We start from the raw sequence: 26,282 nt of genomic DNA, 5'->3' as shown, positions 1-26,282 counted from the left end.
AACATTCTTAGATTACAAACCACGCAAAAGCAGGCAGGAAAGATTTGGTCCATGGGCCCTAGTTTGCCAACTTCTGTTCTATTCTGTTCCACTGATCTACACAGTCAGCCTTCATTATCTGTGGGTTACATACACATCCTTGGATTCAACCAACCATGTGCAGAAAATATTAAAAAAAAAAAAACCTCCAGAAAGTCCCAAAAAAGCAAAACTTGAATTTACCACACGCCCTAGCAACTATTTATATAGTATTTACATTGTATTAGGGATTATAAGTAATCTAGAGATGATTTAAAGTATGAGAGAATGTATACAGATTATATGCAAACACTGCATCATTTTATATAAAGGACTTGAGAGCATCATTGGATTACGATATTTGCAGGGGCTGGGAGTGGGGTTCTAGAACTCACTCCCCATGGATACCTAGGAATGATCATATATTATTCCCCATGCCAATATTTCACTGTCTTGATTACTGTAGGTTTACAGTAAATTTTGAAGTTAGGTGGTGTGAGCTCTGCAAATTTATTCATCCTTTTCAAAATTGTTTTCACTACTCTAGATCCTTTGCATCTCCATTTAAATGTTAATTTTATCTTACTATTTCACAAAAAAAACCTGCTAGGGTTTTGATTGAGATTTTATCACATCTTCATGTTAACTTTAGGAAAATTGATATCTTAATAATACAACTGTTCTTTAGCTTGAGCAATATTTTTTCACAATCAGTATACAGATTATGCACATATTTTCCTACATTTAAGCCTGAGTATATGTTCTTATGCTTTTTAAATTTTCTGGCTGTTCTTTACTATTAAACAGAAATACTGTTGATTTTTTTGTATAAAAATTAATACTGTAATTTTTTGATCTTGTAACCTGTGATCTTGCTCAACTCCTCTATTTCAGTAGCTTTTGTGATTTCTTATAATTTTCTACATATATGATCATGTAATTTGCAAATAAAGAGTTTTATTTCTTCTTTTCCAGTATTTTCTATTTATTTCTTCTTCTTCCTGTACTTGCTAGAACTCAAGCACAATGTTGAACAGAAGTGAAAATGGTGTGCATCACTGTCTTGTTCTTTATCTTAAAAAGTATTCAATCTCTCACTACAAAACATGTTAGCTAAAGGTTGTTTAGAGAAGTCCTTTATTAGACTAAGTTCTCTGGCATTCCTAGTTTGATGAGTCTATATCATGAATGATTTCTGACTTTCATCAAATGCTTTTTCTGTGTTTACTAAGGTGCTCATATGGTTTTTCACCTTTATAAATATGGTTAATGCTTTCCTAAGATAAACTCCATTTAATCATGTGTATTGTATGATTTAAATATTACTGAATTTAAATTGCTAATATTTTGTTAAGGGTTTTTCTATCTGTGATGATGAAGGATACTGATCTCAAGTTTTAAGTTTTTTAACTGATTTTGGTACAAGACAACACTGGCCTCATAAAATGAATTGGGAAGTGTTCTTTTCCTCTGTTTTCTGAGATAATGACAGTATTTCCTCCTCAAATGTTGGTAGAAATTATTAGTGAACTCGTTTGCAATTTGAATTTTCTTTCTGGCAAAGTTTCTAAAATAAACTCAACTTCTTTAATAGGGTTTACTGAGATTTTTCTAATTGTCTTTAAGTCAGTTTTGGTCATTTGTGCCTTCTTACAAATTTGCACCTAAGTCAGTCAACTTTTCCTTAAAGAACCAGACAGTAAACACTTTAAGCTTGCAGGGCATATATAAATAGTCTGTCACAACTACTCAACTCTACTGTTACAGTTGCAGCCCAAAACAATATATGAATACATGGACATGGCTATGTTCGAATAAAAGTACAGGCAACGAACCTACAGGTCACAGTTTGCCAACCAATGATCTAAGAGATCAAATCTAGAAACAGTCATTCTTAAGGTTCCCTTATAATTCTTTTGGTATCAGTAGAATTCCCTCTTTTAGTCCTGATATTGGCAGTAATATAAGTTCACAATCTCTCTTTTGTTGGTCTAGCTAGAAATTTATCATGTTATAGATCTTTTCCCAGAATTACTTTTTATTTCATTGATTTCACTGAGATTTTTTTTTTTTCAGTTGTTTATCCGTTTTCAATGTCATCACCTTTTGCTCCTATTTTTCCCATTTCCTTCTCTGTATTTTGATATTTAATATGCTCTTCTTCCTCCAGTTTCTTATGGTAGAAACCTAAAGCATTAATTTTGGATCTGTTTTTCCTCATGTAAGCATTTAAAAATATACATTCTCCTCCAAGCACAACTTCAGCTGCACCCACATATTTCAATGTTTCATTTTTACCCTAATTTAGTTCAAAATACTTCTCTAGTATTCTTTGTGACTTCTCCTTTGACTCATGCATTACTTAGAAATGTGTCCTTAAATTTCCAAATATTTACAGAATTTACAGAATTTACCAGATATTTTTATGATATTTCTAACTTTTTCCCTTTGTGGTCAGACGACAGAGTCTGTATCATTTCAAGTCTCTTAAATTTACTGAAAATTGTCTAATAGCACAGCATATCCTGTCTTGCTGAACACTGCATGTGCACTTGGAAATAATGTATATTCTGCTGTTATTGAAGGAGGGTTTCATAACCCTGGATGACAGTGTTAATGAATTCTATCAATGTCTTAGCTTGCGCTGTCCTAGTAACTTACCATTGACTGGGAGGCTTAATCAGGAATTAAATTCCTCTCAGTTGTGGAAAGCCAGATGTCCAAGATCAAGGTGCCAGCATGGCCAATTTCTGATGAAAGAGCTCTCTTTCTGGCTTGTAGACAGCCAACTTCTTATGTCCTCACATAGGGAGAGGGGCAAAGTGCAGAAAGCCAGCTGTCTGTGGCTGTCCTTATAAGGACACTAATTCCACGCTGAGGGCCCCACCCTCATGATCTATCTAAGCTTAATTACCCTCCAAAGATCCTATCTCCAAATACCATTACTTTGGGGGGTGTGAATCTTGGGAGTACATAATTCAGTCCATAGCAGCAGCAGTACGTATTTCTATTAACTTACTCTAAAGCCTGTTAGTAGGTGCATGTATATTTAGAACTGTTAAGTCTTCTTGATGATTTTACCCTTTTATCACTGATAATTTTATACCTTGTCATATTCCTTGTCCTAAAGTCTACATTATCTGATATAGCCACTCCAGCTTTATTATAATTAATGATTGCACAGAATATCATTTCCCATCCTTTTAACCAATCTACGTCTTTATATTTAAAATTGGTTTCTTTAGATAAAGGTGAACTTACTTACAAAACAGAAACAGACTCACAGACTTAATGAATTTATGGTTACAGGGTGGGGATGAAGGATGGATGGAAGGGATAGTTAAGGAGTTTGGGATGGACATGTATATACTGCTGTATTTAAAATGGATAACTGACAAGGACCTACTATGTAGCACAGGGAACTCTTCTCAATGTTATGCGGCAGCCTGAATGGGAGCAGAGTTTGGGGGGAATGGATACATGTATATGTATGGCTGAGCCCCTTCACTGTTCACCTGAAACTCTTACAACATTGTTAATTGGTTATACCTGATAAAAAATTAAAAAAAATTTTTTTAATATTTTTAAATAAAGTAGATTTCTTTATACATCATATAGTTGTATCTCCTGCTGTCTTATACAATCTGACACTCTAACTTTTAACCAGTATTTTAGACCATTTACATTTAACATAATTATCAATATAATTGTGTTTAGATCACATTGTTCTTTGTTTTCTATTTATGAGTTCATTACTCCTTTTTCTACCTTTTTTCTGCCTTCTTCTAGATTACATTTTATGATCCCATTTTTATCTCCACTATTGTATTCTTAACTATTTTTTGCCCTGCATCAATATACATCTTTAACTCACAACTTCTCTTCATATCAGTTCATATATAATATAAAAATATATCCAGGTTTTCTAGATTTTATAGTGAGAGGGTAAATCTAGTCCCAATTATTTCATCACAGCCAGAACATAAACCCCCAAAATATTTTTTAATAATTTGATTTTTAATCCTATACTTGGGGAAACAGATGTTGAGAGACCCTCTTCATATTGCACTTTAAAGAAAAAAGCTATATTTCGATTTCATAAAATGAAGAGTGTTGCATCTAGTTTAACCAAGCAATTAGTTTTGTTTTATTTAAAGGGTTACAATGTACAGTAGTTCCTATTCTTTATTTTTCTTTCAGTTACTAGTTCTTCTTCTTAATTTTAAATAAGACTGCCTAAGACAAGAGCTTCTGACCCAAATAATTCTTCCTTTACCTTTATCTCCCTGGCTCTCTGATTCCTGGCTTCATTGAATTCCAGTTCATTCTCCCTCATTTTTGCTTTGGTAACCTATTCAAATTCTCTTTTCTGGCTTATGAGAGTTTAATCTTTCTTTATTATGGGTTTAGACTTATTTCCCAAAATGAAAAGCATCCCTAATTTAATTAATATAATCCTATATAAAAATATGAGGAAGTACTGAAAGTTTTGTCTTGCAGTCTTTCAGTTCTACATCTATTCTATAAAGTGATATCTTCATAAAAAAATACTATTTTTAAAAAGTATCATTTTGAAAAGTTCTGACATACATTTCATGAATAAAGCATATGATAAAAGAGAAAGAATATATTCAACAAATCAAGAAATATAATACATAACAGGTAAAATCAGATTTAGAATGAGTTTCTGCTTTTTACCACTTCATATTTATTTGAGATGGATGGCATCACCGACTCAATGGACGTGAGTTTGAACAAGTTCCGGGAGCTGATGATGGACAGAGAAGCCTGGCGTGCTGCAGTCCATGGGGTTGCAAAGAGTCGGACATGACTGAGTGACTGAACTGAACTGATTTATTTCACTTATCCAAGAGGCTTTAGAATTATGTACTTAGCTAAATTTTTCCTATTAGGTTGAACTATACGAAACTGTAATATTTACAGGTCAAAGCAAGGTCAAAACTGGCAATTTTATATAATTTAACCTGTCACTAATCAATAAACATAAGCCTTGGAGTATTAACCAAAGAGAACTTAAAAAGTGTGTAGGTTGTTTTATCAGTACACAAGCGCCATCTAGTGGCAGAAAGCAAAATTGTAGCTCTGTACTTGTTAATACTACTGCTGCTAAGTCACTTCCCTCCGTCCATGGGATTTTCCAGGCAAGAGTACTGGAGTGGGGTGCCATTGCCTTACAAACATTCAATTTCTCAACTGTTCTACTTTCCAACATACTTTTGAGAAAGGCATTACAAACTGGTAACACTTAGACTGATTGTTTAAACAGGTTCAAAATACCTAGTAAGCCAACATCACAATAATTAGCAGCTAGTCATCAGCCTATAAACTTTGAAGATGGAGAAGAGGGGACAGTGACTAGATATTTAGGAGGCAGACTTGGAGACTGCATGATAGAGGCCATGAAGGGTGACTTTCACATATGTTGTAATAGTGTTCACAATGAGAGGAGTTGGAGTAGACCTTTGGAGAGAGAAGGAATTCAGTTTTGACTATGTTCAGTTTCAACTGAATATGAGATCCTTATAAAGAGTCCATTTTATCACTCTTTAAAGCCTCAGTGAAGGGTATTAGAAGATCTATCTTTGGCATTGAGGGTTTGTTGGGAGTACATATGGAGAGAGGAGTTTTAGGGTCTAGCGCTTCCATAATATGGAGAAGGCAATGGCACCCCACTCCAGTACTCTTGCCTGGAAAATCCCATGGGCAGAGGAGCCTGGTGGGCTGCAGTCCATGGGGTTGCTCAGAGTCGGACACAACTGAGTGACTTCACTTTCACTTTTCACTTTCATGCATTGGAGAAGGAAATGGCAACCCACTCCAGTGTTCTTGCCTGGAGGATCCCAGGGACAACGGAGCCTGGTGGGCTTCCATCTATGGGGTCGCACAGAGTCAGACACGACTGAAGCAACTTAGCAGCTTCCATAATAGGGATGTGTAATATTATCTTGGATAAAATGGCATTGTTTAGGATACAACCTAAGTTTGAGTGACATGTCTGTTATTCATTCATCTGGTATTTAAGCTTCTCTCCTCAAAGAGTTTGGTTATATTGGATTGCTGTTGTTCCATTTAGAACAATTTCATGGCATGCTCCTGTGCCAAGTTCCCCTTGTCATCAGGTGTGCTTGGTATGTTTGTGTCAAGACAGTATTTGGTTGCTTTTGGCTAATGTGTCCAGGTCCTGGTCCAGTCACTGGTAGCTAGGTTAGAAAAGTTGCTTTCTCTTAGCATGTGTAGTATGAGTCACAGCAAGTTAAACTTGTCCCTATAGGCAGATCCAGGTACTGCTTGAGGCTTCATGGTCTCCCGTTTTCCCTGGGAGATAAATCTGTGAGACTTAGAACTTTGTGGACAGCTGTGGCTGTTAGTAGAAATTTGATAGGTGAAACAGATTTTCTGAAGCATCTGAGCTGATTTAATTTCATTATGTTAATTATCAGTAAAACTAGAAATAACTGGATTTTAGGTTATGAAATAGCTTATTAATTACATTTCACTTTCAGGTTCTCATCACATTAAGCCTGAATTACAGCATCCTTGTAATGCACCTTCTCCCTTAAACTTTAAGCCTATCCAAACTATTTCCCATGTAGTGCAAAAGCAATTATTTCAAAGACAAATATACAATTATTTTATCTCTCAACTTAAAATCCTTTCAAGGCTCCCAATCAACTCCAGGATAACCTCTAAATCTCTTGGCATGCCGCTTGAGGACATCCAGATTAGCGACCTGCCTGAGCTTCAGCCTCTTTATTCCATTCAAACCAAACTGCCTGCATGTCCATGAATAAACTAAACTTCTCAGGATTCCTTGCCCTTGTTCCCAAAATCTAGATTGATTTTTTTAACCTTCTTCAGCTGGCTGATGCCTTATTAACCTCGAAGATTCAGTTCAAGTGTCAATTCCTTCTGTCAATTCAGTTCAAAGCCAATTCCAAGTCAATTGGCTTCTTTTAATTCCCCAATCTGAGTGAGGTGCTTACTGTCAACATTTCCATAGCAGTCTATGGAGACATCTATCACTCTGTTAGTTCCTCTTCACTGTCTTCCTCCTCTAGCCAACTATAGTCTACCATATTGTCTTTCACCAAATTATCTACTCTAACACAACATGTGGCAAAGAGTAGTCATTAGATAAATGTTTGCTGAATGAGTGTAATCTTGCAAAAGAGGAAAGTAAGGGAGGTCGAGAGCCTTGCCCAAGATCATACGATTGAAGGCATCAGAACAAGAACTTGAACCAAATATTCTGACTATAATGGAAATAATTTTCCCTCTGCATCTTTGCCTTCAGGGAGCAACTCTATAAAATAACTGTGCTCTGAAGAGCAGTTTGGATGGGACTAAACCCTGTTTCTCTAGGTTGACAAATTCTGGGATGAACAGATTACCTGGAACTTGTCTAAGAGCTATCCACAAACAAAAATGTGTTCCTCCTCTAGTACAAGTCTAAGGGCTATGTGGCCTATGAGGTATAGCAAATGGAAGACAGTGTTTTTGAAAATCAAGTCAAGCAGAAGAAAAATGAGACAAGAGCTAGAAAGAGAGAAAGGGAAAATGAGGGTGAAAGCCCTACAGTTTACCAGGCCTGAAGGTTTCCCCAAGAGACGTCCAGGTACACACAGAGAAATTCCCATGTTCAGCCTATACAGTTTGAGTTGTGGCCCTTTGACTATCTGCATCAGTAGACCAAGGGGCTTTCTGGCCATTAGCCCTGCAATAAGGCTTTTTTAATCTGTGAATACAAAAAAACTAATCAACTATTTGCAGGAGGCCTGATTTCAGCCATTCTACTCCTTGAGATAATGTAAGTCTTTATTACAAAAATATAAACAAAAGTATAAAATGTTCACCAATCTTACATCTTGTACTGTCATATAAATTTCTGTGTGCATTCAACTTCCTATCTGTCAGTTAACACTACCCCAAATGAGAAAGAAAAAGATATCCTGGATGTATTCATTTTCAAACATCTTGGGTACATTAGAAGGAGACCCAGGTATTTCAGAATTCGAGTTGTATACACAGAGTTTGCTCATGGATAAATCCTCTTCCCTCAATCAACATAAAATGAGGCAGGCTCGGGGAGGGAGACCTTTTTATGAGCTCCTGTTTAGGCCTTTGAATAAGTTCAAGTGAGAAACCTAACCAGAAAAGAATTTAAAACAAAAAAGGCATGAGTAATATCTAATTATTAAATAATATTATTTTAAACAGAAAATGAAAAGATCTTTTCAAAACTCCCTCTAAATGACACCTGTCTCTTTGACTTCTTAACTTTTCAGAACCTGCCTTAGTAAAAAGCTACCAATTCATCTGGAGTCTGACAAGGAGAAGAGCGTCTCCTCTGATCTTTGGTTCCAAATTCCCTGTCACACACACAGGTGTTGTCACCTGCAAATTAAGATCATATATGAAACCATAACGTTAACAGCCTAATAAGTAATGGGTAGGTTTGCCCTTTTGTGAGCAGAGTGTTTAGGTTGAAACATGGTTTGGTTGTTTACCAGTACTTCCTTATTTTCTTTTTACCCTTTTTATGATCTGCAGAAAATTCTAAAGACTCTTCAAAAATCTGAAGGAAGAGTCCACTTGATCCATTAAATGGGAACCGCCTAAGGCATAATCGTTTGGAGAAGTCGTTAAAAAATTCTCACAGCCTCATGACAACCATGGAATCAGACCTTGAAACCAGAAATTGCCAAGAACGGAAAAATGACAATGTTCTTAAGGTAGTGCTAGTGGTAAAGAACCGGCCTGGCAAGGTGGGAGACATAAGAAACGGAGCTTCGATCCCTAGATCGGGAAGAATCCCCTGAAGACGGGCACAGCAACCCACTCCAGTATCCTTACCTGGAAAAATCCCATGGACAGAGGAGCCTGGAAGGCTACAGTCCATAGGATCGCAGTCAGACATGACTGAAGCAACTTAGCACAAATGCAGGCACTCACTCAATAGAAAATCTAAAACGGGGGAAAAAATCAAACCAAACCACCTGTCTGCAATGCAGGAGGCCTGCATTCGATTCCTGGGTCCGGAAGATCCCTTGGAGAAGAAAATGGCAACCCACTCCAGTATTCTTGCCTGGAGAACTCCATGGAGAGAGGAGCCTGGCAGGCCACAGTCCATGGGGTCACAAGAGTCAGACACAACTTAGCAACTAAACCATCAGCAAACCACCTGACTCCTGTCACATCCTCATAGCCCCACTCCTCTCCTCCAGGCCCAGGGCGGTCCAGCCACACTGGCCTCCTGGGGGCGGCATCGAGGCACCAGGCTTTGTGCTGCTTTTTCTTCTGCCTCAAAGTTCTCCCCTCTCTCTTAGCATTGACACTGCTTATTCCCTCTGCTCCTAGGCCTTGATCAAAATAGTCACCTCACCTAAGACAGAAATTACTGTCTGATTTTTTCATTGCTTTAGCACTAGACTGCTTTCATTTAAAAGTAGTAAGTTCACTAATCAAAAACTTCACTTCAAATAAAGGACTACAGATATCAAAATACATTAAGCTTTAAATATAATATTCTCTTGAATATTCATTATAGTACATTAAAAGAAAAGTATCTTATAAGTATAAAATTGACAAGGTGTTCCTATCTCAGGTGATCAAACCTATCTGTTGTGCTCAAGTAGGCAAGTAATTGTATTTATATTCGGTAACCTCAGACTGATGAGAAAGGCAAGGGTATGTAACAGAAAAAAGGGAAGCAAAGCAACCATAAGAGAAATGGTTTATCTCTTGTGCTTCCCATGCAGCGTGGACACCAAGTTGAGGGCTGGTAAGCCTGGCAGCGTATGCTCCAGTAAGACAGAAGAGGATAAGAATCGAACCACATCCAAAGGAGACAAGGAGAGCTAAGAGCTTAGTCCAAAAGGGCAAGAGGAAGATGGTCAATACTCTCCCACAGCATTACCTGAGGGGAAAAGACGGACTACAAGTCACCAACTGCAGGTTTCAGCAGGGCAGACAAGAGAGGAATCAGCCACTTGGTGGACAAGAGACATCACACCACAAAGACCACATGAGCCAGCACTAAGAGGGGGTTGGGGGGAGCGGCACCCTCCCTTCTCACCAGGACAATAAAGTAAACCCCCCCAGACACACTGGAGAGGAAAGATAAAGAGGCGGACGTTTTTCTTAGAGAACTTGAACAACAATATTTAAATGAGCCATTTATTATTTGAGTAAGACTGAATCGTGAATGGTAATTTTTCCACTACCAAGCAAGACACCAAAAAGTATTAGATTATCTATTGATTAAACAAATAACTTGTCCTATCTGAACGGTAATAATTTGTCAGCAAATACACAAAATGCTTTTAAAAGCAACAGCATCCCAACACTAAAAGGAATGATAATCATGTGACTGGAGAGAGGTTATAAGCTAACACTACAATGGCACCCATACTGCAATATAAATGCATCGAATCAGTGTTCTCTATACCTTAAGCTTACACAACGTTGCACGTCAATTATGCCTCAATTTAAAAAAAAATTTTAAGCATCAACAAATGTCTGATCAAACATGAGAAATAATTTCTTAAGCATAGAAGCTGTGGGAGAAATCACACCAAAAATTTTATAGATTATGCCATATAACATTTAAAACTGGAGTACATTAAAAAACAAAACTAAAAAAGCCATTTTTAAAAAACAGGAAAATCAAACAAATATTCTTAATGCTAATATCCTCAACACACAAACATCTGAAGACAGATTAAGCAATGCAATCAAAATTAGCCAATTAAAATGGACAAGTAACTAATAAATATTTATTTAAAAAACTGTTGAGCCTAACAGGTTATCAATAAAACCAAAAAATATACCACTTTTTAACTATCAGGACTATGTTTCAAGCTCAATGTTGTCAGAATAGTATGAAATACACTATAAGAAATTAGTATAAACTTTAATGTAATTGGGTAATATATTATTCTTTTTATTTTTTTAATTTTATTTTATTTTTAAACTTTACAATATTGTATTGGTTTTATATTACTCTTTTTAACCCAATACTCCCCTTTATAGTAATCTATCTTAAGGAAATAATCAATGATATAAACAAAAACTTGCATATAAAGATTTTTTACTGAAACATTATTTATAATTGTCCAAAAATAGGGGGAGGAACAATCTAGATGATCAAAAACAGGTGTTTTTTAATATACTTATCATTAAGTATATTAATAAGTATATTAAAGTCTTGTAAACAAGTCTTGTTTACACTTTACTAAATTCTTGTAAAGTATACCTCAACCATATGAATATAGCCATCAAAACTGTTTTTCAAAGGTTAAAGATATGAAAAATGATACCTCTATTAAGTGAAAAGAAGGTGTAATACTCCACGTTCAAAATGAACAAATGATGATATATTCATACAAAGAACATTATTCAGCAATTAAAAAAACGGTAGAACCTAGGTATAAGCAACATGGATGAATCCCAAAAATCAAAAACTAAAAACAAACAAAACAAGAAAACCATTATATGAAGTGAAAAAAGCCAGACACAAAGAATAAAAGCTGTAGGAGTCTATGTAAGTTCAAGGACAGGCAAAACTAATCTATGGAGATAGAAGAGTGGTTATTACTTCTAGGAGGAAGAATACCAAGTGCAAATAGGTATGAGGAAACTCTCAGGGGGATGGAAATGTTCTGGAGCTTGACAGGTGATGATCACATGAGGACACACAGATGTGAAAGGCCATCAAATAAACTATAAATACATAGGTCCATAAATAAAACAATAAAGTCATCAAGATGTACATTGAAGACTCGTGCATTTTACTGTTCCTGTATTATACTTCCATAAACTAAGACAGAATTGCATATAAAGGATAATTTATATTTGGTTAAATATATTTGTGTGAAAAGAACAAGAAGAATGTAAAGCACATCAAAATATTAAAGGTCTTTAATTCTAGGTTTGCAAATTATCTGTATTTTTTTACTTTCTGCATTTTCCACATTCTCTACAATGAGCCATATGACTTTTATAAATAATCAGGAAAAAATAAAAACCCTTAGATTTTTTACAGAATTCTGCCACATGTGCAAAAGAAAATTCTGTTACACTTAAAACTATCCCAAAATTATTCCATGGGCAGAAACACTTAGTAAATCCTAATAACTTTCCTGTAAGTTATAAACAGTCATGTTTGCAATGTATTCAGACAAATTAAGCAAAGTACTAATTAAGCTAAAAGCACCTGCTTGCTGAAAAAATGAGCAAGACAACTGAAAATTCCACAGCACACTGTGGAACAACTTTAAAACGTGGTCCTGCCTGCAGCAAACGTAGGGCTCTCATGAGCTCCTGTAAAAGTTATTTTTTTTAATGTATTACTTTTTTCTTTATAAGCCCGATATATCTATATTCCATGAAAAATACCCCAAGTGAACTTTCTTTACAACAAAAATACCTTTTGAGTTTCAGAAACTTTGATAATATGCATAAAATAATAAATAAGAACAAAACCAAAGAAGACATACAAACCTCTGATTGTACATGCCCCGAAAGTTGTAATTAGCTCTATAATTGGGGAAAGGCTTTGGGTCTAATGGCCTGTAGATGGCAGGCTCTCCCCTTTTCATAGCAAGCCCATTCAGTTCCACAGTTGGAGTGATACTACCTGTTTAAAAGAAATATTAAAGGCACAGAAATGAAATATTTCCATAATAAATCATCAAGTGTATGTTTATTTTACATATAACTAGCACAGAGGAGTGGATGGCCCCTTGTCTGATTTGTCTAAGGAGGCGCATAAACAAGCTGCATAAACAGGAAAGTCATTTCTAATGAAATCTCTTCAGGGTTTTTGCAACATTTTCTGTACAGTAATGGCCAAAAATTGAACTTTACAGTTACACTATTTCAAAAGAAGAGAAACAAACATTCATAAATCGCTTAGTTTGTACGTCATAAAAACCGTTGAACTTGACAGTTACTTCCTCCAGAAAGCTTATGATTTTTAATCATTAAAACCATTATCATCTGAATATTTTTATTTATATTTTGGTAATCAAGCAACTAAAATTAGCAAAAAATACAGGGTTATCAGTAATTCTTGCACTTATCTAGTGAAAATAAATTTTTTCTACAACTAACAACAGGAAAAAATAGTACATAAAACAATGTCCTGTGAATAATCTTTAAAGATACTGAAGCATTTATGGATGAAGTGACATATCTGAGATTTATTTCAAAACAATTCAGAGGACAGAGAGATGAGAAGATGGGACATGTAGGTAACTGTTGCACCTGACGACAAGTACAGAGATATTCACTATCTTACTCTCTCTACTTTTACAAAAGTTTGAAAAATCCCATAATAATTCACAAATAATGTACAACTATTACGTCAACTTTAAGCAGCAAAAAAGGTTATTTAGTTAAAAATATATACATATATGTTCCACATGTTGTTGTTCAGTCACTAAGTCATGTCCAACTCTTTGCAACCCCATGGGCTGCAGCACACATTATAACAAACTACAAAAATGAACCTAAAGCCTTAATAGAAAGTAAAATGTATTTCCAGTCTAATTCTGTATTATTTCATTTGAATTATGCCTTTTGCAGGCTCCCCTATAGCTCAGCTGGTAAAGAATCTGCCTGCAATGCAGGAGACCCTGGTTCGATTCCTAGGTCACGAAGTACCCCTGGAGAAGGGACAGGCTACCCACTCCAGTATTCTTGGGCTTCCCTGGTGGCTCAGACAATAAAGAATCCACCTGCAATGCAGGAGACCTGGGTTCGGAAGATGCCCTGGAGGAGGGCATAGCAACCCATTCCAGTGGACTGGAGCCTGGAGGGCTACAGTCCATGGGGTCGCAAAGAGTCGGACACAACTGAGCAACCTGAGCATAACATAGCATGCCTTCTGCATCACAGATTTAAGACTCCATTCATCACTAACAAAAATGGGTCCACTTATTGCAGAAGAGAAACTGGGGCACAGTATCAGCTAAGGGGTGGTAGAGCCTGACATAAACGCACAACTGGCAGCCAGGCCAAAAGCAAGCCATCAAGAGTCATAAGCTGCTAATTTTATGTCTCATTTCTAAGGAATTCACATGAAATCGCTGAAGAGTATAATAAAAACAGGAACTAAGAAAAAAGAATAAAGGAGGTGGGAGGACAAAGGAGGAGGCAGAAAAAGAAAAAGGATAAGAAAAAGTTAACATATTAAATAAGTCCAATTAGTCCAAACCCAAATTTAATGCACACACTCAGAGCAGAGGAAGAGTATGTCAAGCACAAAGGGATTCTCTTCTTGTTTCTTACAGTATTTTACCACGGTATAAGTAAAATACACAAATCTTGAGCATACAGCTCCATGAAATATTATCTATGTACACACGCATATAACCACCGCTCAGATTAAGATCTGAACATTTCCATCACCCAGAAATACCCAGTCAAAACCCACCTCCCCACCTTACCTGTTCTGACTTCTGCCATCATAGATTAGTTTTGCCTGTTTTTCAAATCTGAATGTATATTAGTTTGTCTTGTTTCTTTCCTTCAAAATAAGGCTTTGTTGAATATCACTATTTCAGACTTTGTCACTGAATAATATTCTGCTCAGTTTATCTAACCTGCTATTGATGGAGTATTTGGGTTGTTTTCAGTTTGAGGCTATTAAGTATAAAACCACTTCAAACATTTTTCAAGAAGCCTCTTGGCAGACACATACACTCTTTTTAGCTGGGTATACATCTAGTAGTGAAACGGCTACATTACAGAGTAGGCTTATGTTTAACTTCATTAGAAACTGCTGAACAGTCTTCCAAAGATGTTTTAACCCCAAAGAGCCATGAACGCCTTTAGAAGTTTAGACTTTTCTTATTTCAGAAAGATTTGTTTAGTAATTAACAGACTAATCACTTGTATGATTTATGTCATTATGAATTCTTTGCAACAATCACACAGACACAAACTAGCATAAAGTTCAAAGGGGAAAAATAGAAAAAAAAGGAAGAAGCAGCAGCAGCTTGAAAGACCTCATCCTTTAAGTGTGACCATAAACAGAAAACTAATGTCTTTGAAAATGATCAGTGAAATGATTTTAACACACTGGCAGGATACAGCATGTCTGCCACCCACACCAAAATTATATTTTAAACTTGGTAAAAGTACTGTATTCATATTATTTAAATAAAGAAATAATCCCATGTAAATTCCTCACTTGAAAGTAAGGCTACAGTACATTATCTTCACAGAAATGCTAGAAACTGGTGTTGTAAAGGAGAGGAGAAAAGAAACAGAAAAGCACAAACCATATGGAAAAGGTCCCAATTTCTTTAGAGCGAGGGACTCCATCTGTTTCCTACAGAACAAGACTGACATTTCTACACGAGAATACCTTTTGATATTGGATTGGCCAAAAATTTTGTTCAGGTTTTTCCATACGATGTTATGAGAGAACTCAAACTTTTTGGCCAGCCCAATACTTACACAGTAACGCTGTCACAGAAAACATTTAAATAATCGAACTATGTGCTGCCTCCAGGAACTGCTAAGTAGTACCATGGTTTTCAACATGTGTGGGTTAAGACCCAAGTTGCATAAAGATGACCATTACATAGAAATCCTCATATATTTTATGGCTATACAGTTAACAAACATCAGTTTTTAGTGGTTTTTAGATACATCAAAGGAAATTTCTACATTTACTGATGACAAACATAAAAAGACTGATTAATTAAATATACAGAAGTACATAACAACAATTGCGGATTCCTGTTATGAGACAGATTTAAAAAAGATGCCACAACTAGTTCTCAAGGAGCAACATATTGCTAACATTTAAAGAAACAACTTTGTAGGAAGTTAGAAAAGTCCCTGGAACATATAACAGTAGTCACTCAATAAATATTTGCTGAAAGAATGAATTGATTAGTCAGTCAATCAGGGCTCCTAAAAAAATGACTGTAACCAGGGAAAAGAAAATGTAAGATGACCTAGAGACAACTTCTACTGCCAGAAAGCAATGCCCAAAGAATGAGGAGGAACTATCTGAAGGACACAGGAGTCAACCTGAGGAGCCATACCACTGGCCAAGCCTGGGACAATTTGAGCATCAAAATAAATAATGATAATAATAAATAAATATTTATTTATTCAGGAAGCAACCTGAGCTTCCCAGGTTGCTCAGTGATAAATACCAGAATCTGCCTGCCCATGCAGGAGACACAGGTTCAATCCCTGGGTTGGGAAGATCCCCTTGCCTGAGGAAATGGCAACCTGCGTCAGTATTCTTGCATGGAAAATCCCATGGACAGAGGAGCTTGGCGGACTACAGTCCATAGAGTCACAAAGAGTGTGACATGACTGGATGACTGAGCATGTGACCACACACACATATACACATATCATAAGCCTGTAGGTAAAACAGGAATCCAAGAATCGATAGTGATACAAACAAACAAAAAAATGAGGGGGATGAGAAAGCTCTTGGGTAGAATTCCAACTAACTAATAAATCAAAAAAGAATACGGAATTAAAAATCACCCTTTGGCAACCTTCAGAGTAGTCACTGATTCAGACAAGAATCATCAATGGATGCCAAAGCTGGTAGGTGAATGAAAGTTTGATAAGGAAAAGAATGTTTACATAGTCTCAAAGTATCTCCTCAGAAAATACTTATTAATTATACTGTTTAATAATAAAACATACTTATTAATTAACTTTACAAAACAGAGGCCTGGCTGACACACTCTTCACCAAGAAACCAACGTCATCACTAATGGGACATTTCAACATCCTGGATCTCCAGACATGAAACACTGAGATGACCCCAGGTCACTTCTGTGATGTTTGTGCTAAAAATGCATAAGTCATGAGGAAACACCAGACAAATTCAAGTGAGGAGCATTCTACATACAGTGTGTGGAAATGTCAAGGTCATAAAAGGAAGACTGAGGAACTGTTCCAGTTCCATTCACGTAAGTGGAATGGAGAGACACAGTAGGCCAGTGATCCTGATGAGATGCTGCTCCTATAAAGGACGGTATTGGGGTCATCACTGAAAAGTGAGGAGAGTCTGTGGGCTGGTGGTTTGTGGGAGTCGAGTCTGGTGATACCAGATTGATGCCAGCGTCCTGAGTGGACAGTCTCTGTGCACTTAGGGAATAAGGGATAATGGGACACCATGTCCATAACTTATTCGCAATTGGTTTGGCAATGTTAATCATTTCTGGGTGATGGTTACCTGAGAGCTCTATGTACTCTTTCTATAAAGTGTGTGTGTGTATATAAAAGAAATTATTTATTTAAAAAAGTTAAAAAAAAAGAGGAAGAAGAAAGCAAATACTTCTTAGATACACTCCTCATTAACTGGCAGATTACCTATGCAGTACTAAATTTAACTCCTCTCTTGGATGTAATTACTATTTAAGGCCCATCTACTTCCTATGAAGTCAGGCCTGGATCTCCCCTCTTCTGCAGTGCAGAGAGGAATGGAGTGAATGGATTACCTTTTTAGTAAATAATGCTAACTGAATGTTTATGTATTAAAAGGGAGAAAAAAATCTTGAACCCTACCTCAGCTCATACATAAACCTCAATTCCTGACAAACTTAGATCTAAATTTAGAAGATGAAATAATAAAACTTATAATAATAATAATATTTATATAAATAATAATTATTATTTATCATTATAATAAGCTTTATAATAATAAAAATAATATGAGGTCATCTTCAAAGTTTGTGGGAGACAAAGGTGTCTTAAATAGCACACAAAAAACCACTACCATTCTAGCAATTCCCCTTTGAGTATTTATCTCCCCAAAATAAAAAACTTGAAAGTATATTAATATGTGCACTCTCATGTTCACGGAAGCAAGCTAAGTGTCCGCTGATGGATGGATGGACAATGAAGAGGTGATACACATGAACAAGAGACTATTAATCAGCAATTAAAAAAAAAGTTGCCATTTGTGACAATAGGATGGCTCTTGAAGGCATTTTGCTAAGTGAAATAAGTCAGATAGAGAAAGACAAATTCCACATGACCTCACTTATATGTGGCGTCTAAAAGAAAGAAAACACACAAAAACACCACCAGAATTCACAGATACAGAGAACAGACTGATGGGTTGCCAGAGGTGGGAGATGGAGGTGGGTAAAGGGGTCAAAAGATACAGACTTCCAGTTATAAAGCAAACAAATCAAGAGGACGCAATGACAGCATGGTGACTACAGTCATACTGTAATTTATATTTGAAAGCAGCTAAGAAAGGTAGATCTAAAGGCTTCTCATTGCAAGAAAAAAACATAACTATGGGGACGGATGTTAATGAGACACTGTGATGATCATTTCGCAACATATACAAATATCAAATCATTGCGTTGTGCAGCTGAAACTAATATAAACCTATGTTCAATTACACTTCAATTTTTTAAAAAGCATTTAGAAAGATGATAACAATAACCCTGTGTACGAGACAGCAAAAGTGACGCTGATGTATGGAACAGTCTTATGGACTCTGTGGGAGAGGGAGAGGGTGGGAAGATTTGGGAGAATGGCATTGAAACATGTAAAATATCATGTATGAAACGAAATGCCAGTCCAGGTTCAATGCACGATACTGGATGCTTGGGGCTGGTGCACTGGGACGACCTGGAGGGATGGTATGGGGAGGGAGGAGGGAGGAGGGTTCAGGATGGGGAGCATATGTATACCTGTGATGGATTCATTTTGATATTTGCAAAACTAATACAATTATGTAAAGTTTAAAAATAAAATAAAATTTAAAAAAAATAAAAATAAAAAAATAAAAAGCACTATCCATAACGGGAAAGACTAATATATTACACTTCATTAATATAAAAATCTGTTTACTAAAATGTACCATTAGGAATACAGAAAGATATCTGCCATACACATATCTGACAAAGGATATTAATCCAGAATATCTAAGAAACCTGTAAGTCAATAAAAGAACTGAAAAGAAATAAACAACCTGCCAATGCAAGTTTTTAACAGGAAAAATATATCAACCTCAGAGAAGATCCTATTGCCAACAGGCATATGTAAAGATGTTCAGTTTAATTACTAGGGAAATGCAAATTAAAATCACAATGAAATACTACTATATCCCCAGAAGAATAGGCAGAAATTTTGAAAGCTGAGCATGCCCTTTGTGGACAAGGACATGGGAAAGTCGCATATACTGCTAGAGGGAGGAAAATGTGTCAGGTTGAACATTATGTATAATACTGAACACATACATAACCTACTTAGCTACACCCCCAAAAGAAATGTATACATCCAAAAATGTTCATAGCGTTGTTGTTGTTTAATCACTAAGTTGTGTCCGACTCTTTGCGACCCCATGGACTGTAGCCCACCAGGCTCCTCTGCCCATGGGATTCTCCTGGCAAGAATACTGGCGTGGGTTGCCATTTCCTTCTCCAGTTCACAGCACAGTAGTCTTATCTCTAACAGCCCCAAACTGGAAACAACCCAAATGTCTACCACCAGTATAATAAATACATAAATCGTGGTATAGCCATGCAGTGGGATATTACACAGCAAAAAAATACTATACTGTTAACAACACAGATGAATCTCACAAACATGACACTGAAAAAAATAAGCTATGACAGAAGACTCTGGCGGACGATTCCAACAAGCAGGCACAACAAATCTAGGCTGACAGGACGCAGAACAGCGGTTCCCTTTGGAGTTGTTTAACCTAGTTAACTAGAAGGGCTTTAACCCCTATGAGAGAGGCTTCTGAGGCTCTGGGAAACCCTGCAAAGCATTCACAGTGCAAAATCCCATCAAGGCTCCACAACCATAGTTTGTGCACTTGCAGATACATAGTTATATTTATTTTAAAATTTTACCTCAGCAACAAATAAATGTATAAAATGTCATACAAAAAAAAAAATTCAGTTAAAAAAACTAATTTACCCCCCCAAAATCTACTCATTCTGTCAGCTCAGTTCAACGTTCAATGGTGGGAATATCTCCACTGGCCTTCACACTCTCCTGTTCCCTTGCTCTGACTCCTCTGCTCGCTGGTCTCCTGCTATAGCCCCTGGGAGTGGACCTGAACCGAAGCTCAGCACACAGCTGCTCGTGCTTCACAGCCTCTGCCCCAGGGGGCAGGTCCACAGGCCTGGCTTTCACCAGTGGATCAGTAACACTTGTCCTTCTGCCCATTCCATGAACATGAGTTTCTTCTCTTTCCCTTCACCCATCAACTATGGCTGTGGTTTCCTAACTGATTTAGCTTCTAGTATCTTCCACCTTCCATACATATGTCAAACTCAACATGAGCAACTAAACTGCTCTTTTGAACACATCATCCACCTGCTGGTAAAAATTAATCCCCGAATAGAGATAACATTTATTTCCTAAAGCTGCATTCCAGTCCATCACTATCTGCTTTCTAACTACATCTCTAGTCTTATCTCTTATTAGCCACTTAACTGCTGCTGCTGCTAAGTCGCTTCAGTCGTGTCCGACTCTGTGCGACCCCATAGACGGCAGCCCACCAGGCTTCCCCGTCCCTGGGATTCTCCAGGCAAGAATACTGGAGTGGGTTGCCATTTCCTTCTCCAATACATGAAAGTGAAGTCACTCAGTCGTGTCCAACTCCTAGCAACCCCACGGACTGCAGCCTACCAGGCTCCTCTGTCCATGGGATTTTCCACACAAGAGTACTGGAGTGGATTGCCATTGTCTTCTCCGAGCCACTTAGCTACTCTACTTAAAAATCATCTACAGGGGGAGGGGAGAAAAAAAATCATCTATAAAGAAAATATTTTTTTGCCAAACCCACAGTCCAGATTCCTATTCCAAGGAGTTTCCTCAGTATTCCCGTAGCCTGGAATACCCTTTCCTCTGCCCTACACCTGCCTGCTCTCTATTCAAGACCTATACCTCACCTCAACCACCTCAGTACATGTGTATCACCTATAATACTGAAATCTGCTATTACCCACTTGGTACTTAATCTTTACCACTGGGTTACATGTTTTATGTAAATAACTAAAACCCTTACAGAAAAGAACAATGGTTTTATTTTACATCTCTTAGATGTATTAAAACAAATGCTTAATAAATAGAATTAGTAGTATGGTGCTAATGATCAACCAGTAATCTGAACAGAGTCTGAAAGTTAAATATAGCCTCTACCTAGCTTTAAGCTAAAAGAGTCTTTTTTTAAATTTTAACAGTATTTTGGCTTATTTACCCATACTTAACAAATACTGGAATAAGCTGAACATATGTAAAAGGACTACCATTAGGAAGGTCACGAAGTTCTGAAAAGAGCAGTCCTTGAAAAAGGAGACTGTCTACAGAGCACATGCCACATGGGAAAGAAGTGCTGACCTGATTATGAGTATGAGCATGTGGACTCTAACTAAACAGCCTATGGAGTCAGTGTTGGCAGGCAAAATGTCTTTTTTCACTCCATCACAAAAATACCTAAAGCAACACTGGTCAGAAGGTAACCACTTGCATTAGTAAGTTAACAGATGAGTAAATGGCATAACGCTGGTACTAAATTTACAGAACTTTATTAATTTGATGCTATCAATTCATGCATGGTGTCCAATACAGGTTTGTTCTTCCCAATAGATAACTGGACATATAATGCTGCTGGTACTGCATGCAATCGACTTTTTAAAGTTGATGCATGGAACAACTTTTTAAAATTATTCTTAGGAGCTTAAAACTAGAACTCTCATTTTCTTAGAATATTATACACAGGAGGTTTTACTGGATTTGTGGGTTTCTTAACAAACTTCATATGAATGTTTTTAAATGTAAATGGCAACCATCTCTACATGAGCAAACAAAATAGTAAGATGCTTAGGACTAATTTTATAATTTTCTATTAAACTAAAATATAGACTATTTTAATTAATAATTATATGTTATATACTTAGAAAGAGAAATTGATGACTTCTATCTTTGCTTTAGAAAAAAACCTCAGTCCTATTTTCATGTCTTTGTATCCAAATGCCTTTTTGTCACATTTAAAAAGTAAATAATACACCTTTAGAGTAGCCATTAAAGCAGAATTTTAAAATAACTCCAATTACATTCTTCATTCTCTCATCTTCAGTTACTATACTGCTGTCTGAATACCCATTGACTATGCAACAGGCCTGCATGAAGGAAAATACAAGAACAGCACATGCAGAGGACAAGAACACAAGGAACCAAGTCAGGGCCATACCTGGGTTATTATTAACATTGCTCTTGGGTGGCTTCTGAACTGGTTTGGGGAGCGTGGATTCCGTCAAAGCTTTGTTAGCGACGGCTTGCTGGGCCTTCTTTATACTGCTCCCTTCGGATTCCCATGTCTGCTCCCCAAGACTCAGTTGCACTGAGAACATCTTGGAAAAACATAAAGAGACCAGGAAAACATTGAAATTTTTCAGGAAATAAAATGTGCTGTCTGAGAGAAAAACAGACACACCACAGAATCAAAATGTTAGAGCTAGGGTTGAGTTTATAGGTCATTTGTAACAAAAATCTTATTCTCTCTAGTGAAAGAATGTTAAGAGGTCGAATTCTGTTCTATCCAGAGGCTTAAAGGCAGCTCTAAGTGTACATTTTTGGTAGACTATATCAAGAAGAAAGAGCTTCCCTAAATGGAATCATATTGTTAATGCCATTCAAATAGTCCTCAAAAAAAGTAGAATAAGAACAAAGAATAAGAGAAATTGTAAGAGAATCCAAAAGAACCTGTCTCTATAACTGTAACAAAAACTAATTACTTAAACTTTATACTTAACACAATTTAGTCAATGAGTCGGGAAATCCTATTAAATATCCTGTCACCAAGAAACTCTCAATCCTCCACAATCAACCTTTACCCAGTCACCAAATCCAATCAGTTTTAACTTCATAAATATTTCTCAAATCTCCTTCCTCTCTTTGCCAGGAACTCTGCTGCACTGGCTACAGTCTTTCATCATCTTAGCTTGGATGTAATAATCTCCCATCTGATTGCTGCTAATGCTATCTTTCTAAAACTCAAATCCCATTGCATCACCCAGAACACCACCAGCTTGAAAACCTTCAACTGCCCCCAGTGCTGCAAGCCACAAAGGAGTGACCTGTCCATCTTCACTTCACACACACCCCTCCCCTTGCACATCCTAACACTCCATCTACACCGTATTTCCACATGGGCTCAAACACCTCTAAAATTTAGGATCAAGTTACAGTATACACACACAATCTGCTGTTTTCCTCTCTAGATAGCCCACTGCTCTGTAGGAATACAAGGTAAGAACCTCAAAATGCTTATTAATTATTTAGAAATAAATGTGAATTTACAGGAAAGAGAGCAGGTAGAAGATACCTTTAAAAACCAAGTGTTTAGAATTAGCATCATCAATAATCATACAAATGAACATCACACGCCTCCCGACAGGATCCAATGAGAAATATGTAGCATTCTTGGCCAAAAATGCTTACTGTGAATCTAATCATAGGAAACAATCAGACAGATCTGTATTATGGTGTATTCTCTAAGAAACTGACTGAAACTCTTCAAAATGTCCATGTTATGAAAGAAGAAAGACAGAAGAATGCAAAGGGGCTGTCCTAGATGAAAGGATGCTAAAGAGATATAGAAGGTCACAATAAGCTATCAATAAGCTATTGATCAGACTTGTACTAGAAAGAAAAAAAGTACAAAGCGTATTTAGAGAACAACCAGGGGAAACCAGGGAAATTTGACTATAGACTATATAATAAATAATGTCTTCAGTTATAATTTTCAATTAATTGAGTGATGATAGTATTATGGCTATGAAGAAGAATGTCTTTGGTCTCACAAGACAGATATACAAGTATTAAGGATAAAAATGTCATGATAGTCGGAATTTATTTTCAAACTGTTCAAGGAAAGAGTATATATATTTCTATACAGAAGGAGCAAAGAAAGAGATAAATGTAGCAATGTACTGAATAAATTAATGACTAGTAAATATGAAAGATTCATTATTATACTGCTCTTTCAATTTTTCTCACAGATTTTCAATTTTTCTCATAGATTTTCAATTTTTCAAAATATACAGCTGAAAATATTTACAATCATTTGAAATTCAAAATATATACAAATCTTTTAAAAGTGAGTAATTTTTCTTTTGATTCAGTGTAAAATTTTTATCTAAAACATATTTTAAATACATTTGCCCAATTTTAAAATGATTTCTCAGTGACTAGGTCTTTTGGTTTTCAAATTATATAGTATGTAACAGAGAACTCTGCCACAAAGGATATATTCTCTCTCCCATTTCTTCCAAATCAGCTCATCCTCCAGAATGTTTCATCCATTTTTCTTTCATTAATTCAGGTTCAAAACCTCAATAGCTCCTTTGTTTATCCTTGTCTTCTTAAGATTTATTTCGCAACACTTCAAAACTGTTCCCTGACGTTTCTTTTGTCACCACCTTAGTCTAAGGCCCTATAAACTCAGGTTTCCTGCCTCCTAACCTTCCAGATGTCACCACTTTTCCAGTTCACAAGCCAAACACCTTTGAATGGTCCTCCTTGTCTGCTCCATTTCTCTCTACATTCTCCCCTGCATCCAACTGATTCAATTTCAAAAACACTTCTCAGATCTGGCCTTTATCTGTATTCTCAGTTAAGAGTATCAATGTATCTCTCTCCTAAATTACTACAAGACCACCCTAACACCATTTCTTTCACATAAGACTTTCCCATCAAACTGTCCCTCTTGGGAATTCCCTGGCCATCCAGTGGTTAGGACTTGGTGCTTTCACTGCCAGGGCCTGGGTGCAGTCCCTGGTTGGGAAACTAAGATCCAGAAAGCCATGCCATCATCAACATGAACATGCTATAAAATGCAAATGTATCCAAGTCAATTCTCTGCTTTCTGAGACCTCTTAAGAATTCCACTATGCTGCACCTAAAAGCAATGCAACATTATACATGAACTACATCTCAAAAGAAAAACAAACCAAAAAAAAAACCTGGAGAGGAAAAAAAGTCCCACTATAATAAACATTTAGTAGCAATTTTGAGTAGGAGTCCTGGGACATACTGCTTATGAGCTTAAGTCACAGATCCACCATTTACTATGTGTCACAGTAAGGAAGTTATTTACTCTTTCCATTTGTCTTCTTACTTCTTTAGTGAAATCAGGGTAATAACCACAGAATGGTTATGAAAGTTAAAATGGTGTAAATACCCCCATTTTAAATGTAGAGACTGTCAAACTGGATAAGAAAACAAAATCCAACTACATGCTTCCTACAGGCAATGCACTTCAACTATAAAGATACATGGTTTAAAAGCAATGGGATAGAAAAAATATATCATGATAACATAAATTAATGAAAAGTCAGAATGGTTATAATAATATTAAGCAAAGTAGATTTCAGAGCAAAGACTACTACCGATAATAACAAAGGTCACTTCATAATGACAAAGGCGCCAACTAATCAAGAAGAGGACTAAAGATTCTAAACACTTGGGCAATGCAGTTCATATATACAAGGGAATATTACTCAGCCATAAAAAGGAATGAAACAGTGTCATTTGCAGAGACATGGATACACCTAGAGATGGTCATACAGAATGAAGTAAGTCAGAGAGAGAGAAACAAATACTGTATAATATCACTAATATGTGGAATCTAAAACAATGGTACCAATGAACTTATCTGCAAAGCAGAAATAGAGACAAAGATGTAGAGAACAAACTTACGGATACCAAGGGGGAAAGGGAGAATGGAATGAACTGGGAGACTGGAACTGACATATATACACCACTAGGTATAAAACAGGTAACTAATGAGAACCTACGGTACAGCACAGGGAGCTCTACTCAATGCTTGTGGTGACTAAATGGGAAGTCTACATAAAGAGGGGACATATGTGTAGTTGATTCACTTTGCTGTACAGCAGATATTAACAGAACATTGCAAAGAATTATACTCCAATAAAAAATTAATTAAAAAAAAAAACACTCGGGCAACTAACAACACGGCTTCAAGATACATGAAGCAAAAATGAACAGAATTCCAAAGAGAAATAAAGAATCCACAATTAAAGTCAAAGACTCAATATCCCCTTCTCAATAATTGATATAACAATGACAGCAGACAATCAGGTGGAACAGAACAGAGCTGAACAACACTATCAACCAGTATAAACTGACTGCAATGTCTTTAAAACACTCTACCCAAAAGGGGCAAATATACATTTGTCCTCAACTTCTCACAAAAT

At 36.5% G+C, this 26,282-nt stretch overlaps 1 protein-coding gene across 12 annotated transcripts in view; it reads right to left on the bottom strand.

The window, feature by feature from the left end:
* The window catches only part of STAU2 (staufen double-stranded RNA binding protein 2), a 309,920-nt gene that overhangs the window by 247,261 nt on the left and 36,377 nt on the right, over nucleotides 1-26,282 (bottom strand). For all 12 annotated transcript variants that reach the window (XM_070382255.1, XM_070382251.1, XM_070382254.1 and 9 more), the window contains 2 exons: nucleotides 22,253-22,412; nucleotides 12,541-12,676 (listed from right to left, as the gene is read on the bottom strand). In XM_070382255.1, the coding sequence (XP_070238356.1) occupies nucleotides 12,541-12,676; nucleotides 22,253-22,412 (296 nt within the window). The remainder of the gene's footprint in view (nucleotides 1-12,540; nucleotides 12,677-22,252; nucleotides 22,413-26,282) is intronic.

Source organism: Bos mutus, chromosome 14, assembly GCF_027580195.1.
Source record: "Bos mutus isolate GX-2022 chromosome 14, NWIPB_WYAK_1.1, whole genome shotgun sequence".
NCBI lineage: Eukaryota > Metazoa > Chordata > Mammalia > Artiodactyla > Bovidae > Bos > Bos mutus.
Note: the sequence above shows the minus strand (reverse complement) of the source record. Positions and strands in the feature narration are given on the sequence as shown.